Source organism: Mobula hypostoma, chromosome 8 (genome assembly GCF_963921235.1).
Source record: "Mobula hypostoma chromosome 8, sMobHyp1.1, whole genome shotgun sequence".
Taxonomy (NCBI): Eukaryota; Metazoa; Chordata; class Chondrichthyes; order Myliobatiformes; family Myliobatidae; genus Mobula; species Mobula hypostoma.
The window spans coordinates 153478073-153495786 of NC_086104.1; the positions used below are offsets into that span (position 1 = coordinate 153478073).

A 17714-nucleotide genomic window follows, 5' to 3' on the forward strand; every position below is an offset into this window, starting at 1 on the left:
GGTCCAGCAGTCAACCTTCTAGTCCAGACTGCAGATTGGATTACTGAGCCCACCTCTCGCCCCCTCTGCATCAGAGCCATTGATGGACATTCCTTGGGGTTTGGGATGGTCATAGCACACATACAGCCTGTGCACATGAGCATCAGGGAGCACTGTGAGTCCATCCAATTCCTCCTTTCACCTTGCCTAATACTCCTCTCGTCTTGCTCCAGCTTTCCGCTCACGACCCTCACTCCACCTGATCGTACAGTTCACTGTCTAGTTGGGGCCCATCTGCCTGCAACCTCTGCTTACTTCACCCTGTAATTTCATGGACAATGAAGAAGCTCTCAACCTCAGCAATACCACAATTTGGTCATCACCTTCAATAAAAAGGAAGCCAATACTCAGTTGCTTCACAGACCACACAACCTCCTCCTGGGCACCACACCTTCCCGAAGTCATCAGCCCTCCTTCTCACCTCCTGAAACCCAAGCCTGAATGACTACATTGCCAAAGCCCTACAGCAAGGCTTTATTTGACTATCCCAGTTCACAGCCAGTGCGGAATGCTTTTTCAAAAAGAAAGATAGGGGTCTTCCTTCCTGCATCAACTACTGTGGACTCAACAAAATCACCATGAAGAATTGCTACCTCTCCTCTGATGAATGATGCACTCTGTGAGGCCCAGATCTTCACCAAACTGGATCTACAGAGTGCATACAACCTGATCTATATCCACCAGGGTGATGAGTGGTAGACAGCATTCTTAACACCCACTGGTCACTGGTGATGCTTGTTATTTTGCAGTTATTATAAAAGTGATCACTAACTGCAAATCATCTTCTTTGCTCTGAGTTTGGGTCAAGTCTCTTCTGTATTTCCTGACAGTTTATGTATCTCAATTGTTTGCTTTTCAGTTGCAGTTAGGTTTTCAATAAGTAAACTAAGATTCATAGTGGGCCTTGGAAATTGAGAATTAAGTAGCCGAAAATGAGGATACATTTGGTATTTTTGTGAGATTATTTGGTGTGCAAATTCGAGAAGGGTAATGGAGTTCCATTGTTTCTAATATACAGATACCTGGGCAAATTGGTCAAATTTATGTAATGTTGTATAAGATTCAAGATTGTTCAATGTCATTTCTAGTACACAAGTGTAAAGGAGAACGAAATAATTGTTACTCCAGATCTGATGCAGCGCAAAAAAACAGTAAGGTACATACTGATAAAAAACACAATATATATAAATACATAAGATAGCTTATGTACGTAGATTGTATGTCCATAAAGTGATGTTAGAGATGGGTGTCTGTACATAAGGTGACAAACAGGAAATGATAACATGATGGTTGTAATATATAAACCACTAATTCTGTTAAACCAAAGATGTGAATGAACAAAGATGTATTTAATGCAGTAAACAGTAAAGTAGTAGGGAAGGAAACAGATGGCAGACGACCATCACTGTTGAATTGATTAAGAACAAAGCTAACAGTGATTTAAGAAGTCTAGTAGACAGTTTGCGCAAATAGTCCAACCAATGAGCAGAACAATCAACAAAGCTGTTCTGATGCTGAATAACAATGGCAAAACTGTCAAATGTAAGTTCAAGGAGATTCCAATCAAACTTTATAGTGCTTGTGTACTGATTATCTGAAAGCAAGATAGTTAAATGCTTTCTGAGGAATGAAGAGGTATTTCAGTCCATTTATCCATTTGTAATTTATAAGACCAATAAGATATAGGAGCAGAATTAGGCCATTTGGCCCTTTGAGTCTGCTCCGCAAGGTGCATTATATTATTCATTATAGGGTTGCTAATGTTATTTCAAAAATCTAATGGAATATTAACTAATTCAAATTTAAAATATCAGTAATAATATTATCAAAGAATGGACTGTCAGCTTGCAGAGTAAGGTTCCAGATATCATAATGGAGGCAACAGCTATTGAACCATTTAAGAAACAATTTATTATTACAGTGATATAATATGAAGGTCTCTCTCAATCAGGGGTTCTCAACCTTTTTTATGCCATGGACCAATACCATTAAGCAAGTTTGGGAATCCCTGCTCTAGATTGATTCATTGGAATGGCGATATGCCCTTATTTAAAATAATGTGATCTCGTCACTACCAACAAACCTTGGTCTATGAATTATGAATAGGTGTTTGCTCAAATGGTCTTTCAAACCATATGTAATTCGAGTCAAATATTAGCCTCCTCAACAGTGTTAATCTGGCTTTGAGAATTCATTTATCTGCGAAGCAATGAGTCAAAGAACCAAAGAAAAGCACAGTAAACCAAGAAGTAAGAAGTGCAAGCAGAAACTGAGAAATCAAAAGGAGCACTATGAGTTTTGAGGGTCAGATTGCCTGTTTGAGGGTCACAGAAAAGACAGCCCTAAAGCAACAAAACTACATAGAAGTCCTGTGGTTCAAAGCAGTAATTTGTTAGGAGGTAATTATACAGTATATGCAGGATATCAATTTTTATTAACACAGGAATTTCATCTTTTACTTTCTTGGGGAAGAATAGATTAAAAAATAGAACTATTTTCCAGCTGGGAATGTATATTAGACAGCACTCACAGAAACTTTTACTTATCAGTTCAGACATCAGAACAGGAAGCAGAGGTTCACATATTCCACATCCTCTATGATTTTGACATGTGTTGGAGCAACTTTTAGAACAAATTCCTCAAGATCCCTTTTCATTAGTTCTCCCCCAAAGGTGTTTACACTGTCTATGCTCCATTTCCAAGTGTTTATTCTTCATATCTGACCCTAGGTTCCTCAGTATCAGCAGGCTACCTGATCATATAGGGAGGCATCAGAGTTTATTCCTAGCACTAGAACCAAAGAGCTTATTGAAGTTCTGTTGTTGTCTCCTGTGTCTGCAACAAGCAGCTTTGCTTTTCCCCTACCTAAAGCACCAAGGCCAAATCTTCCATCATTGCCGCAAACACTGGCCAGTATTTTAAATTTTTGTAAAACAGTGTAGGCTTCCTTCCCAGCTTGTATTCCTGTGCCAATCTCAGCATGCATACTTTTATTTGCATTGTTCACAATTAATTCAAAATTCCATAATAATATTTGGTTATTAGTGTAGGCTACAGTCTAGTACCAAAGCCAAGCAAGTCTCTGATCCACTTTATTTCTGGCCTGTCTTCCTATCAGCAACAAAAATAGATTTCCCAGATTAAAACTATTTCATGGTGTAGTATTCTGTGACAGGAGTAGGGGCCAGTGAGCCAGGTGTCCTCTCAAGGTCACTTTGTCATTCTAGCTCTAATTTAGCAACCAATTGATTATCTTAAGTATCCAAAATACTTTTGTTCTTACTCTTGATTACATGAATAACTGAACATCCTCAGCCTTTTTAGGAGAGAGAATTCTACAGAATCACAGCCCTTCTGAATGAAGAAACTTCTTTTCATCTCAGCCCTAAATGTCTGAGTCCCCTTGTTCAGATTATTTCTACTAGCTCTTGATTCTTTTAACTGGGCAAACAGTTTTTCCACATCTATTCTTGGAGCCCCTTTAGAATGTTATGCTTCAGTGAAATCACATCTTATTCTCCTTAACTCTACCAAGGAGCTGATGCTACTAATTCACAGCTTGGATGGCAATCCTTTATTGCAAGACTGAATCTGTTATGTACTACACTGAAAACAAGAATATCATGCCTTTGACACCGAGATCAAAACTACGTGCAGCACTCCAGTGGCCTTCGTAATTGCAAAAAATGTGTATTCTAACTCTTGTATTCCAGAGTCCATTCTGCCACATAATGATTTATCTTCCAAATTTCATGGTATCCCTGCACATTTTCAGATTAATTTTCTGTATTTCATTCACAAAAAACTCTATAAGTCTCTATTCACTAGCTTTTCACAATATAAAAATCTGTGTGTTCCAGTTCCAACAAAATGAATTCTCCCATATTTCCTACATTATAACATATCTACCATCTTTTTGCCCACTCAAGTTTGGCAAGCTCTTTGCATCCTATTCATGCAGGATGTTATTTTCTTGGCTCTTTCATTTACATTATGAATATAAACCATAGGTTTCTTAAGGTTGACGTAACTGGGGATCGTAGTGGGAATAAGATACCTGTAACTTTTAAATGCTCCCAATGGTGTGTGTTTCAATAGCCTCTGACAACCAAGTCCAAATCCAGCTCCTAGCCTTCACATGGGGCTTGGCTACTAACCCTGGTGGAACTGTTTTACTAACAGGAAAAGGGCAAAGGCAGGTTACTGGCACCTTAAAACCAGTACCTCAGGCAGGTGGGGCTCTTCAGTGTGGCTGGCAGTTCAGCTAGAAGAAGGAAAACTCAGATTCAAACTGCTGCTGCCTTACAGCTATACCCAATCATGGGAAAGGCTTCGGAAGTAAACCCCAAGGAAAAATCTGGAGCTGGAGTCCTCAAGTGTGTCCTATAATGAGTTCAATGCTGACTGGCAAATTAGCGACACCGCTGGTGTCAAACTATATCTATCTCTGCTGTTCCTTTGGATTAATCAGCTGCACGGAGAGGGGGAGACTGCTGTATAGGCAACAACTTGCTCTCCATATCATACTGCTTTGTGTATCACGTAGACAGCTAGGTCACAATGTGCATGGTTGACCCCCGACCAACAAGAGCCTCAGATTAGATCATAATTAGCTGAGGGGCCAGCAATAATCAGAAAACAAAAAAAAACTGCAGATAACACACATCAAAGTTGCTGGTGAACACAGCAGGGCAGGCAGCATCTCTAGGAAGCGGTACAGTCGATGTCTCGGCCCAAAACATCGACTATACCTCTTCCTAGAGATGTTGCCTGGCCTGCTGCGTACACCAGCAACTTTGATGTGTGTTGCTTGAATTTCCAGCATCTGCAGAATTCCTCGTGTTTGCATTTTTAAAAACTGCAGATATCTGAAATAACAATAGGAAATATTGGAAATATTTAAGAGATCACACATTATCCATGGAGAGAGAAAACTAGAATTACTGTTCTCAGCTGATGAACTTTCACCACAGCCTGAAATATTAACGCCTTTTCTCTCTCAGGGATGCTGCCTGACCTGGTGGATATTTCCAGTATTTTCTGTTTTTTATGTAGCAACCCTCATTTGGTACTTTGATGAACACCTTTTAAAATGTACATTGACTTATCAATCCTGTTATATCGTCAATAAAGCTCTATTAATTTGCAAAATACATTTTCCTTTTAAGTAGCTCTATGTATCAGTCTTTGGCCATCCGTTGCCAGGCTCTGTAATTCTCTCAATGCTGAGGATGCCTAATGTTCTTAACACCATTATAAGCATATTACTTTAGTAGAATAGAAATGCAGTTCTGTTTCTCAACAAAGTATTTATTCATTATATGTCTATTTAACTATTTGCTACAACTCCATCTGCCTATTTTGGCTTTTATTTATTCATTTTACATTATAATCTAGAACATTGTAGGTCCAGTAATAGAATTACTGTCTGTGCCAAGGTCAGCCCATAAACTACATCAAACATAGCGGTCATGGGGAACTGAAAGATACAAGCCTGGAAGAGGAATTTGAATTAGCTGGTCTCAAAAGGACCACTGCAATTGTCTTCTCTATCTGCAGGCTTGAAAGGGGAGGGTGGTGCATGGGTCAGGAGGGGGCAGGTGCAGAAATCAGTCAAGCCATATGACTGAATGTTGATCACTTGTCCGAGACCTGATCGAACTTGACCCTGATACTGTCAAATATTAATTCACATGTGTAAATGGTCACTTGACAAGCTACCAAAGGTCTGTTTCTGCAGAACCAGAGTGTCAGGAACTTTAGGTGGAGAAAGGCTAGAAGAAAAAGCGAAGAGAGGGTGAAATAATTTAAACAAAATCTACTAGTTGCATTAGTAAAAGATACTCATCCATCAAGGTGAGAAGATTCCCTGATGGTTATAACCAGGACAAGATCCATGAAATGGTGTTATCCCAGTGGTATTGCAAACTATCTCAAACTGTGCACTGACTCATAATCTCAGGCAAGCAAATCATTGGAAGAAATCAATTTGTCAAGAGTATTTAAAAATGATCAAAATCCAGAATTACAGAATTATTAATTTTACATAAATGCTGGTCTGACATGTTACCTCAATATAATTGTCAAAAGAAAATAAAATTATAATTATTACACAGTTGAGGAAATTAGAAAGTTATTGCACCTTGATTTGGATCTGGATTCCATTCCAGATTCAAGATTCAAAATTGTTTATCATTCTTCAGTACCAGTGTAAAGGAGAACGAAATGATTGTTACTCCAGATCCGATGCAGCATAAAAAACACAATAAGCATAAAGAACATAATTAAAAAACATATATTAAACATAAGCAATCCTATAAAACACAATGTACAAGTAACTATGAGAACTGTTTTCCATGCCCTACATACTGAGGAAACGCGTTAGGGGTGTTGATATGGATCAAGAAAAGACAGATAGGTTTCGTTTAATTTGGCATCATGGTCGGTACAGGTATAGTGGGCCGAAGGACCTGTAGAAGGTCCTGTGCCATTAAGTTCTATGTTCTATTGTTGCCATAGGAAAATTATATTTTGCTACTTTGTATAAAGACTAATCAAATGAAATTACAATACAAAGACCCGTATATCTATGAGCCTGCCGTGATTTTGAATCGAATGCAAAGCTTACGAAGATTCCCTTGGAAACCAATTGTCTACAGTTGTCACGGTTGTGGGGACGATTAAATAAAGATTTAGCGGAAGTGTTCAAATTACTTTAGACTGGAGTTTGATGGGGAAAGTGATGAGATTTTGTTTGCGGTAGAATAGAGCGAATCACCAGACGACACGAATGTGTGGCAAACGAAACGGTTAGGTGTACACAGCAAACTGTTCCGATCTCCCATAAGGACGAGGGAAGCGGGTTTAGTTACTACTTGCAAGAGAGGGGTGTGGTTATACAGAAAAATTAAGAGAATGGGACTACTTGGATAACTGTTTCTAAAATCGCCAATTTCACCTCGAGTCTAATGCACTCTTTATCATTCCATAATTATACTTCTGTTTACCGCTCATTCAACATATTCTGAGAGTCACAGTTATACAGCATGGAAAAGAGCATCTTATTAAAAACGTTTTGCTTTCTTTTCCCTCCTTTTGGGTTTATTTTTCTTGTCTGTTCGTCCACGCCTCATTTCCAAGTTGCGTTTTATCCCCACTTTATCTGATACTTGTCTCTTTGGTTTGACCCTTCGTCGCTCGTTCCCTGTTCCACTGACTCCGTCTCTGTCGCTATTTCTGTCTACCTCCCGGTTTTCCTTGGCCTCCTTCCCCAACCCAGCCAGGGGTTTTTGTTTCTAATTACCTTCTCTTTGATAGATCTGCTGCCTCTCTGCTTCACTGCCCCACCGCCGCGGCCCTCGTTAACCCATTCTAGAGCGGCTCGCCTCTAATTTCCATTTCAATTGCCGTGCGGAAATTAAACGAAAATAAAGGCTGCCTTGACCTGATATATGTCTTTCTGCCTCTTCGCAAGCTCGGGAAATCAGAGGGCTGGCGGAACGGCAAGAGCCCCGGGGGCAACGCAACAAGAGCCGGTGTGAATAAAAAAGCCGGAGGCGGTGTCCAGCGTTGGACAGACCTCTGACCCAACCCCACACACCTGCTCCATCTGCTTGATGTCAACCCACACCCCCTCCCTTCCAACTTGCTTCCCATTTACTTAAAATTAAGAATCGCCTGTCATCTCATTGTTGATGAATCCACGCGGTGGTCGCGGACAGCTAATTCTCGCACCTAATTGTCACTGCTAATGACCTGTGGGATTGGATAGAGCCGTGTTTTTTTCTCTATGTGCGGTGTCCGGCCAAGTTATTTCAGTGATCTCCAACGGGTGTAGTGGGTATCATGACACCGAAAGGACTGTCCGGTTCGTGCGGCTAATACCGTCCAAATGTCAGCCAAAAAGACTGCCTATTGGAGATACAAAAGAGTGCAATGCTGGAATCGGAAGTTACAAACAAGATGCTGGAAGAATTTAAGTGGCTTGGGGAGCATGTGTATGTGGACCATCGGTATTTCGGGTCCCGATGCGGAGTCTCCGCCCGAAATGCCCCCTGTCCATTCCCCCCGCCCCACTCCCATCCAACATCTGCTGATTTCCACCAGTAGTGTAATCGTTGTTCCTTCGTCGGGATTACTTTTTTTGTAAATCTGACATGACGGTTACACGCGGGCACAATTTTCCAAATGGGATTTTGTTTTATTCCGAACAGAAATCCTTTAAAATGTGAACATTAGAAGAGAGGCGGCAGTGGTTCTATTTTTAACCTCCACGGGTTAAAAAGATAGGACTTTTAAGACAGTTAAGCGTAGAACTAGAAGCTAAAGATAACCCGAATTTCCTCTTTCAGGCACCAACCCTGTATACTAGTTTTAGATATAATTTTTTTTTTGAATTGGCATTTAAGTCGCCGATTTCCACGAAGAGAGCAATGTATCGGCCGAGAACGCAAGGGGAAACAGGTGGCAATTCCAAAGCCGCACAACTAGGAAGGAATATGCTGGTACTGGGAGAGTAGGACCAGTAACGCTGGGAAATCGCTTTAAATCCAGAGCAGCAGTGAACTCCAAGCCGCTCTTGTCTCCTCCCGTACTTTTTGATCCTTCAATCATTCTTTTCCGTGCATGTGTCATATTGTGAGGTTTGCATATGTTCGTGCACATTTATCATACGATACCCCAGCGTGTATGAGGCTCGACTTGAAATTATTTTTTATTCTGAGCAGACTGCGAGAGAAAGATCACAAGCCTGCACTTTCGTTTCGTTCACCCGTTCAATCGATTTCTGCTGCGCACGCCTCAGACCTCTGATATGTGCACTGTTTCCATTTAATGTCGCAAGAAACATTTCCTACCCAAACTAGTTGCAAGAATTGGAGATTACCCCATGAATTATAGTCGTAGTGTTTTACAGCGTTATTTTATAAATTATACAGTGCGAATCTGTTTCGATGCTGTAAACGACTTTCAGCAATGCTACATATAGTACTAGATTCAATTTGTTACTAAATTAAAATCATTTCGATAAATTAAATTGCCTTTATATGGGAACTAACGGCGGGTCAATGTTACAACACCAGCTCTCGTTTAATATTGATGTTTGTCGACGATGGTTGTTTTCCTGTTGATTTTCGGAATAAACCGGGCCATAAACGTAGGTTAACTAACTAGAAAGATAAGAGATTCGGCAGGTGCTAGAAATTCGGACTAACACACAAAATGCCGGAGAAACTCAACAGGTCAAGCAACATCTATGGAAAGGAATAAAGAGACGACGTTTCCGGCGAGACCCTTCATCAGTTAACTGACTAACTGGACAGAGGATCGGAAATTATTTCGTCGGCTTCCGTCTGATATATCTGTCGGTGACCAGGATCATCGGGAACAAAACTGAATATTCACTCCAAAGGACACAAATTCTTAGAGTTATCCTGCCCCACGTTGGGACTGCGGGAAGTGGTGGTGTTCCCGAAACCGGGTGCTTGCAGCAGCCTGCCGGGACTGCGGTGCCCCTGGAACGGCTAGACTTGTTGCTCGTTGCCTCACCTGGATCCATTATCAACTTTCCTAGCGGCAAATTTCCGCTCTGGTCGAAGCAAAGACTGGAGATAAAACAAACTGATGTGCAAACATAAGGTGAAATACTCCTCTTCCCGAGATGTTGGAAACAAACTCTTCCCCCCACCCCCGGGAGTTGAGTGACATGTTCAACTGTCTCGGCATCTACTTTGTTCTTGTTCGATCTTTCACTGTCACTCACTGATTCACGATATTTCATGTTTAAGGTATTGTACCTGAGTTGGCGCGAACAACGCATGTTTCGATGTACATATGACAAATACAATTAACCTATCTTTATAAGTATTAGCCATAATTTGTGATTCCATTCTTTAGAGACGGTGACTTTATGCGCTTCCAGACTTCGAAGAGTACAGCGGCAAATTTAAAAATATCGCGGAAAACGGCCACGAGGCCAGTGTCTTCGTTATAAACCCACTTGAATTGGGGGCTAAATGCGAGTGAGTTGGATGAATAATAATTGCCAGTAGCATTAGATTTTGTCAACCGAAGGGATTTTTAAAATATATGTAATACAGTATAGAGCGTCTGGTTCAAATTGGGAAAATAAAGCCCTGACCGGGAGATCAATCACTGTCACTTTCTTGAATCAACTGCTCTTTGTAATTAACTCTGCGCACACACACACACACACACACACACACACATACACACACACACACACACACACACACACACACACACACACACACACGGGCGCGCAAACATATAACTTGTGCCTGAGTTTGCAGCGGCCTTCAATAAAGGCGGCGGGATGCATCGTGAATCGCCGCTCTGCGACCCTCCACCTGCCCAGGGTTGCAAGAGCCTTCCCCACTCACCCAAGCCGCCAGCAGAGACCTGCATAGTTTCAATCAACCCATTTTGCAATTACGAAAATGTACGTTAAAATTCACATTATTTACAGCTAGCTGACTGTCCAGAAGAGATTTCCACCACTTGGAACCTGAATCAGTCGGATTAACCTGTAGGGAAAACAGGATCAGCAGCTGTCAATTGATGCTGGGGATTTCTGTTCTGAGCGGTATATGCAATACACATACCTGGGCAACCTTCTCCATCTGTCTGCGGAGATTTCACATCATTTACCACTTGACGAGATATTTACCCGATAAAATGGAATATTTCTACCAAATGATTTTCCTCGTCGAATTCTACAAGCCTGCAACAAATTAACTAGCAAATGGCGAAAAATAAAGAAGGCCCCCCCCCCCAAATAACGTCAAGTGAGAGTGGGCAGTTAACGTTCGCCCCGGGAACACTGCATTCCCGCCGCTGAGAATGGAGACACGTTACTTTTTAGAATAAGATGCAGTGTTGTAGTGGTTTAACTCGACTAAGCTTCGTAGACTGGGGATAATATCAACCCCTTCAACGGAGTTTGATTGTGGACCTAATATAACACGAAAGTCCTGGCAAGCCTCTTTAAAGCGAAATAGATTTTTTTTTTAAATATCGAAAACGGGCCGAATCGATCGGTAATTCTGTCCATAATCGGGCAATTCTATCAAAATTTAACTATATTTAAGTACATTACATTGAAATATAAAATAATTAATTAAATTTCATGTACTCAATTTAACATTGAGTCAGTCCGGTGTAATATCATTCGTCGACTGCGTGAGCGGCAGTATTTCATAAATCGGCTGTTCTCGACAGTTTTGTTTTGATACGAGCACATCTGAAAGATTCCCAAACCGGATTTATTCCTCCGTTCTCTATCAGATCTCATTCCGTGCCTGCTTCACCTGCCCCAGCTCTGCCTGCGTAACGCCTCTGCATGCCAGTATTCAAAGTTCAAAGTAAATTTATTATCAAATTACATACATGTCATCACATCAACTCTGAGATTCATTTTCTTGCGGGCAAGAAAATAATAATAGAATTTATGAAAAACCGCACGCCAGACGGGCAACACATGTCCTATGTGCAAAAGACAGCGAATTGTGCAAATACAATAAAACCTTAATAATAATATCGAGAACATGAGATGAAGAGCCCTTGAAAGTGAGTGCACAAATTGTGGGAACAGTGTTGAGGTTAGTGAAGTTGTCCCCTCCGGTTCAAGAGCCTGATAGTTGAGGGGTAGTAGTAACTATATTGCCAGTGTTATCGAGCGTTTGTTCTGAGTGTGAATAGCGGGGGGGAGGGGGGCACAAAGGAAACCCCGTTTAATGTGCTGGAAGAAGGGACCTAGGACTCATCTCCCCTGCGGCTCCGCTTATTTTTATACCATAATAGATCACTTAAACAAATCGTGCCAGGAGAGAACAGAACATAACCCGTGGACGCCATTTGAAGCATCCATCTGCCTTTACTACAACTTTTAAATCCAATTTAAACAGGCAAACCCCACAGAAGCACATCCATTCTCGGGGTGGGCAAACTCGCAGATAACCCTGGCGTCTGGACAGGTTTAAGTAATCAAATGCTCTGCCAATGTTAATGGCAACGGGAACTCTTCCTGGGGCCGGTGAGGTGGTTTTATATTAAATATTTCATTTCCCATTTATGCGAAATTATTTGTTATCAGTGATAAAAGAAGTTTAATTTTGTACAGTTTCTTCCAACTCCCTACTTGATACTTGCTTTCCAATACACCCGGGTTTCAGTTTAGCGTCGAAGCTAAACTTGCACTTCTGTGCTCAAAGATTTACGAGAATTTCAGAATTGTACAAGAGACGACATACCACCGTTTACCGTGCAAAAGGCAACGGTTTTGAATATAATTTGTTAGTATATCGGTCAATAATTAAACAGGGAGTAAATGGAGATTCGAAACAGAAAATTAAAAGAGTGGATTTTATGTTTTGCCCCTCCCTAAGGATCGGCTATTTCCAAAACTTCGATAAAGTTACAATCTCGACAGTCTCAACAGAAGTCTGGGCTCAGTCGAACCACAGCAAGCAGTAATTCTCCTTGTGGAGTTACCGAGATGGACAGCATGAATATGATACAGATCGAAACAACTGAGGAGAAGGTGTAGAACGGAATAACCTTTCAAACAACTGCGATTTCATTCAGTGTAACTGATTACATTTAACAGAGGCCCACTCGTCCAACACACACACACACACACACAGAGTAATTCAGCACTCAGGCCATGGTTGTTTTAAATCCATACTTAAGTTCACACTCAACTGGGGAATTTCGATTTAATTTAAGCGAACGCAGAGCTCACCGATAGCAGCTCGGCAAGGTAAACTTCCTTGCCAATGTGAAGAAAACCACCTGACTCCAAAACAGTACAAGCTAAATATAGAGGTGCAAATAAACTAAACCCGATTCACCATCACATAAATTTCATCCCAGGTTTGTCTAATAAAATTATTACACCGAGTCACTTACAGGTGCTTATACATTATTGCACACCGTGAATCTTACCCTGTACCTGCTCGAAATCATTACACCCTAGTATAAAATTGTTATACACATGCTCTTGGGGCAATCTCAAGTTTGACCTGATTGTAATGAAATTATTACACACATGTGCCACGGCCAATCTTGCCCTGTATCTGACGGAAATAAAGGAAATTACACGTGCCTGAGTCAATCTCGCCGAGTGCTTGAGTGTAATAAAACACATTATTACACCACAGTCAATCAGATCCTATAACTAAATGTAACAAAGATTACACCCATGTAGCACTGTCATCTGACCAAGTACATGATTGTAATACAAAAATACACATAATAAGGCAAATCTCGTCCAGTACTTGATGTAATAGAGACGTATGCTAGGGCCAGTCTTTCCTACTAAACTGATTATATATTTTTAAAAATCATTTTTTGTGTCACAGTAGTCAGCTTCTGTCACCGAATGTGCCAAAATTACACTAATATACCAGAGGCAAACACATTCTGTGGCTGATTGTAATCAAACTAACACAGTGGGCGTCACTTAAAGTGCTGGTTTTCAGAGAAAAAAGATCTCATTGTAAGATCTATCAGTCAGATCCACTCGTATCTCACTGTAGCCGGCGTCCAAATAAGCGTATCTTATTTAAAACAATTCTCCCTTGCAATGACTAAAAACCAGCAGCCCAGATATTACTCCCTCTGACTCCCGGAAGAGCTAAATATAGGCAAAGGCCGCAAATCATGTATAAATAAATCTATAAACATCAGCTGGTTACTTTATGACAGAAATGTATTATTTGGTGAATTCAAATCACCAATTCCTTTCACACGCCATAGAGAATGTTCTTTCTCTACTGTGTTGCTGGATATCCAACTGTAAATCACTGCACATTAGGACCACGTTAGAAAAAGTGAACTGGGAATCGCCAAGGAGCGTGGGCCTTTGCTGAACCTCATGCGGACAAATTGTGTTCAAAGGAGGGCGGTGAAGATACCTGATCGTCCTGTGCTATGGGACATTCCTTGCTACTCTTTCAAGGTGAAGATGGTCTTGGACGCTGTCCTCCAAGCAGGTAACACAGGGAGTGACGTGTCTACAAACCAGGGTCTCGGCGAGTTTCTCTCCTCTTTAACCGGCTCACTAGGGTATCCAATGGATCCAGGGACCCAATAGTGGCGTCTGAAGAACAAAGTGCAGCTACACTCTATTGATCTGTAGATGCAACAGAAAGCAGAGGTTGCATAAAAGTGAATCGTCTGATGTACAGGTCATTTATAAGGCTCGCGATTTCCTTGCCTCTTTTTGCGCTCCCTTTCGCCGTCCCTCCTCCCTCTCACACCATTGCGATTATTCGAGCCCTACCTAATAAACTAACATTTTTAAACAATAGACCCGCTGATTATTGCGGTGTTGGCTATTGACTATCAATGCAATGCTACTTGAGCAAGCTCTCCCATCAAATCGCCTTCAAAGTTAATCAGACGCATCTCCGTTCTGGTTCTTTGCCAGATTCGAAAGGACGCTGTAATGATTTACCTGCCTCCCGTTCGAATACACTCATATCTGTAATCCAGTTAACGCCCAGTCTCGTTTGCTCTTTTTATGCCACTGAGTATGAATCGGACCTTTTCTCAAAAGCGGTTCAATTCAGCTCGCGCATAGAACGGAAACTTCCGCCTGTTTTTATTCACAGGACGATGTGTAGGAACGGGCTGCTCAGACGGCGAGAGCTGCGATTGGTTGCTCGCTTGCTTTCGGATTTGGGAAGGGGGTGTGTGTGTGTATGTAAGTGACATGCTTCACCAACCTGAGAGGTTTAAAGACACAGGCTCAGCAAGTTCCAACTTTCAAATCTGCTCCAAGACGTCCCGTTTGATGTTTGATATCTGAAATTTGGAAGCTAGAGAGAACGTTTGCGATCAGAGGCTTCAAAAGCCTGGCCCTCCGTCCCCAGTGTGAGAAGCAGTTTTTTTTTCTAACCAGCTATTGAGAATATTTCTGGTTACCTCTTGATTCCTTTTTCTACCTTACCGGAGTTTAGAATTCACAACAATTTTGCTAAATAAGAGTCCCCGGTATCAATTCTTAATCCTTGCTTGTCAACTGCATTCTTTTCACGAAATAAATTCTAAACACGTCCAAACTTCACCAACAATCGAAAATTATATTTAAGAATCACGACCGATGAGATGACGCGAATGTGCCGGTGTAACTGATCAGGAGTCGACTCTTGACTCACGCTGTGAACTGTGTACACTGCCACGGGAGAGGCTGCGGTCTCCAGTGCGGACACGAGACAGGGTTTTGCTTCGGGACGCTGTGACGGATCGAGGAGAAGGGAATGAGTCAAACATCGCTTATGCACATTGAGTCAACCCGACTGGTAACCTGGGAGCTCAGAGGTGCAAAGGGAGGCTAATAATTTGGGGGAGAAAAGGAAGAATGACTTGCGCAAGACCTAAAAATGAAAATAAGCAACTACGCGAAGAGTGTTAGTGACTGAGGACACCAGTGGGGCGGAATGTTGAGGAATAAACTATTTGCAGGTCACATTACAGTCACAAGGGTTAACTGCATAATTAGAAAGTCTTATGTAGAACTGAGTAAGACAGTTGGCTTTCTGTAGTCAAGGATGTGAGTTTGATTTTATGGTTCACTTATTTCTACATACAAGTCATTCACAGATCTCTTTAAGATCATATTTTGCATGCTCAGTAATTGAATGGAAAACAGTTTTTTTTAACAATGAGCTTAGATTACAGTTTGGCCTACCCTTGACAGCATTAATGGAATTGGTCTGCATTGGGAGGATCACGTACGTTGTCTGGAGCTGTGTGTGGGTCTTTAGGGATCTCATCATCTTTGGGAGAAGGGACACCCACTGGTTCTTTTTTAGAGTAGGGCGACAGGCCCTTCTGACCCAGCTAGTCCACACCACCCAATTACACCCTCGCCATCCAAAAGCCTTTGCAATGTGGGAGGAAACCAGAGCACCTGGCGGAAACTCACATGGTCATGGGGAGAACTCCTAACAGACAGAGGCAGGAATTGAACCCAGGTCTCTGGTGCTGTAATAGCATTATGCTAACCGCTACGCTGCTGTGCTGCCCTTCAAAACTCTTGGTTCTGACTACATTAGAACTCTGCTGCACTATTACAGGGCAACCAACCATCATTATGGGCATGCACACATCCTTACACTTCTCTGCCATCCAAATTCACAGCTGATCCTGTATCTCTAGACCGCTTTCCCTCTCCAACTTACACTCAATGGCCACTTTATAAGGTACAGGATTTTGTGCTCTCCTGCCACTGTAAGTCGTCCACTTCAATGTTTGACGTGTTGTGTACTTAGAGATGCTGTTCTGCGCACCACTGTTGTTAACGCATTACTGTTGTCACTTGAGTTACTTTTGCGTTCCTGTACCAATATATAGCTAGGGTGCCTAAGACTTTTGCACAGTACTGTATTTGTCACGTGGAGCGAGAGCAAGTTTGTAAATCTGGAAAGGGCAAAGGATGTTTGGAATGGCGAGGGTGGAATGCCATGGGAGGGGTGTGGAGCAGGTGGCAGAGAAGGATTGCCAGGTATGGGGGGGGGGTGTTACGAGTGCAGACACACCCAACCCTGAGACACCAGACAACTGAAAAATTATTTAGTTTGTGGAATCTTACGAGAAAGCATTCAGAAATGGCTTCTAACCGAAGTAAACTTGTATTTAAAAGAGAAGTTGAAATAGCTGATTCGTTTGAAACAGCACCCAGACATGCAGCTGAGTTGCAGTCAGGAATGAAAGTGAGCGTGAACAAAGTAACAACACCTAAACAGAAATCGGTCTGGCCGAACAACTTGTGTTACCATTGTGGCGCAGGCTCACATACACCAGACCAATGCAGGTTTAAAGGTGAACTTACAGAGTAAGGCACATGCAAAGAACATGCTGGGCAAACAAAAGTAAATGGGTTGCATAGGGAAATAAAAAGATAAAAAGCCAGGTTGCAGTTTCAAAAAGAGCACTAATCTGCGCGCTATTGATGAAACATCTGATAATGGTTAGAGTACAGGGCTTCGGATTTACAATGTGAAAACTAAAAGATAAGCAATATGGCTTACACCAGAGGTGAACGGCAAATTAATTAAAACAGAGTTGGACACTGGCTCGGACGTTTTGGTCATTCTCCAAAATGAGTCTGAACGGCACTTTTAAGATACTGAACTGAAGCCTACAGACTGTATACTGGAGAAAAGAGAACTCCTGTGAGAATGACATTTGTAACAGTGAAATACAACAAACAGGAAGCCACATTGGGCCTGTATGTGGTGAAAACAGAAGGGCCAGCATTGTTGGGCTGTGACTGGCTGAGGCAACCAGAACTTGACTGGAGAGCCATCCTCCATCTGCATGCCACATACCCTGCAAAAGGGTCAACTGAAAGCTAATTTTAAAAGGTAGTGGATCATGTCACAGCAGTGTTCAGGGATGGCATTGGAAAACTCAAACATACAGTATCAGGGGTAAAATAGTGTTAAATGAAACTGCCACACCCAAGTTTTGCAAAGCCCATCTGGTTCATTATACCATCTTTGATAAAGTAGCCAGTGGGCCAGATTACATGGAGAGCAAAAGGATTCTTTCCAAGGTTGAGTGGAGTCCATAGGCAACACTAGTGGTCATAGTAGCCAAGGAGAATGGGTCTGTCAGGACTTCATGACATACGTGAGTGATGATAAACC

At 41.7% G+C, this 17714-nt stretch overlaps 1 protein-coding gene across 7 annotated transcripts in view; it reads right to left on the minus strand.

Moving 5' to 3' along the window:
* LOC134351071 (paired box protein Pax-8-like) overlaps positions 1-14648 on the minus strand; it is a 66841-nt gene extending 52193 nt beyond the window's left edge. For 3 of the 7 annotated variants that reach the window (XM_063057118.1, XM_063057113.1, XM_063057115.1), the window contains exons 1-2: positions 14516-14627; positions 13974-14191 (exon numbers count right to left, since the gene is read on the minus strand). Coding sequence is in view for 3 of the 7 variants with exons in the window: in XM_063057113.1 (XP_062913183.1) it covers positions 13974-13998 (25 nt within the window). In the remaining 4 variants the exon portion in view is untranslated. Of the gene's footprint in view, positions 1-6181; positions 6249-13973; positions 14192-14515 lie in introns of those variants that run through there. The other 4 variants (XM_063057119.1, XM_063057116.1, XM_063057114.1 and 1 more) reach the window with 3 other exon arrangements.
* Between the last annotated feature and the right edge of the window lie 3066 nt (positions 14649-17714).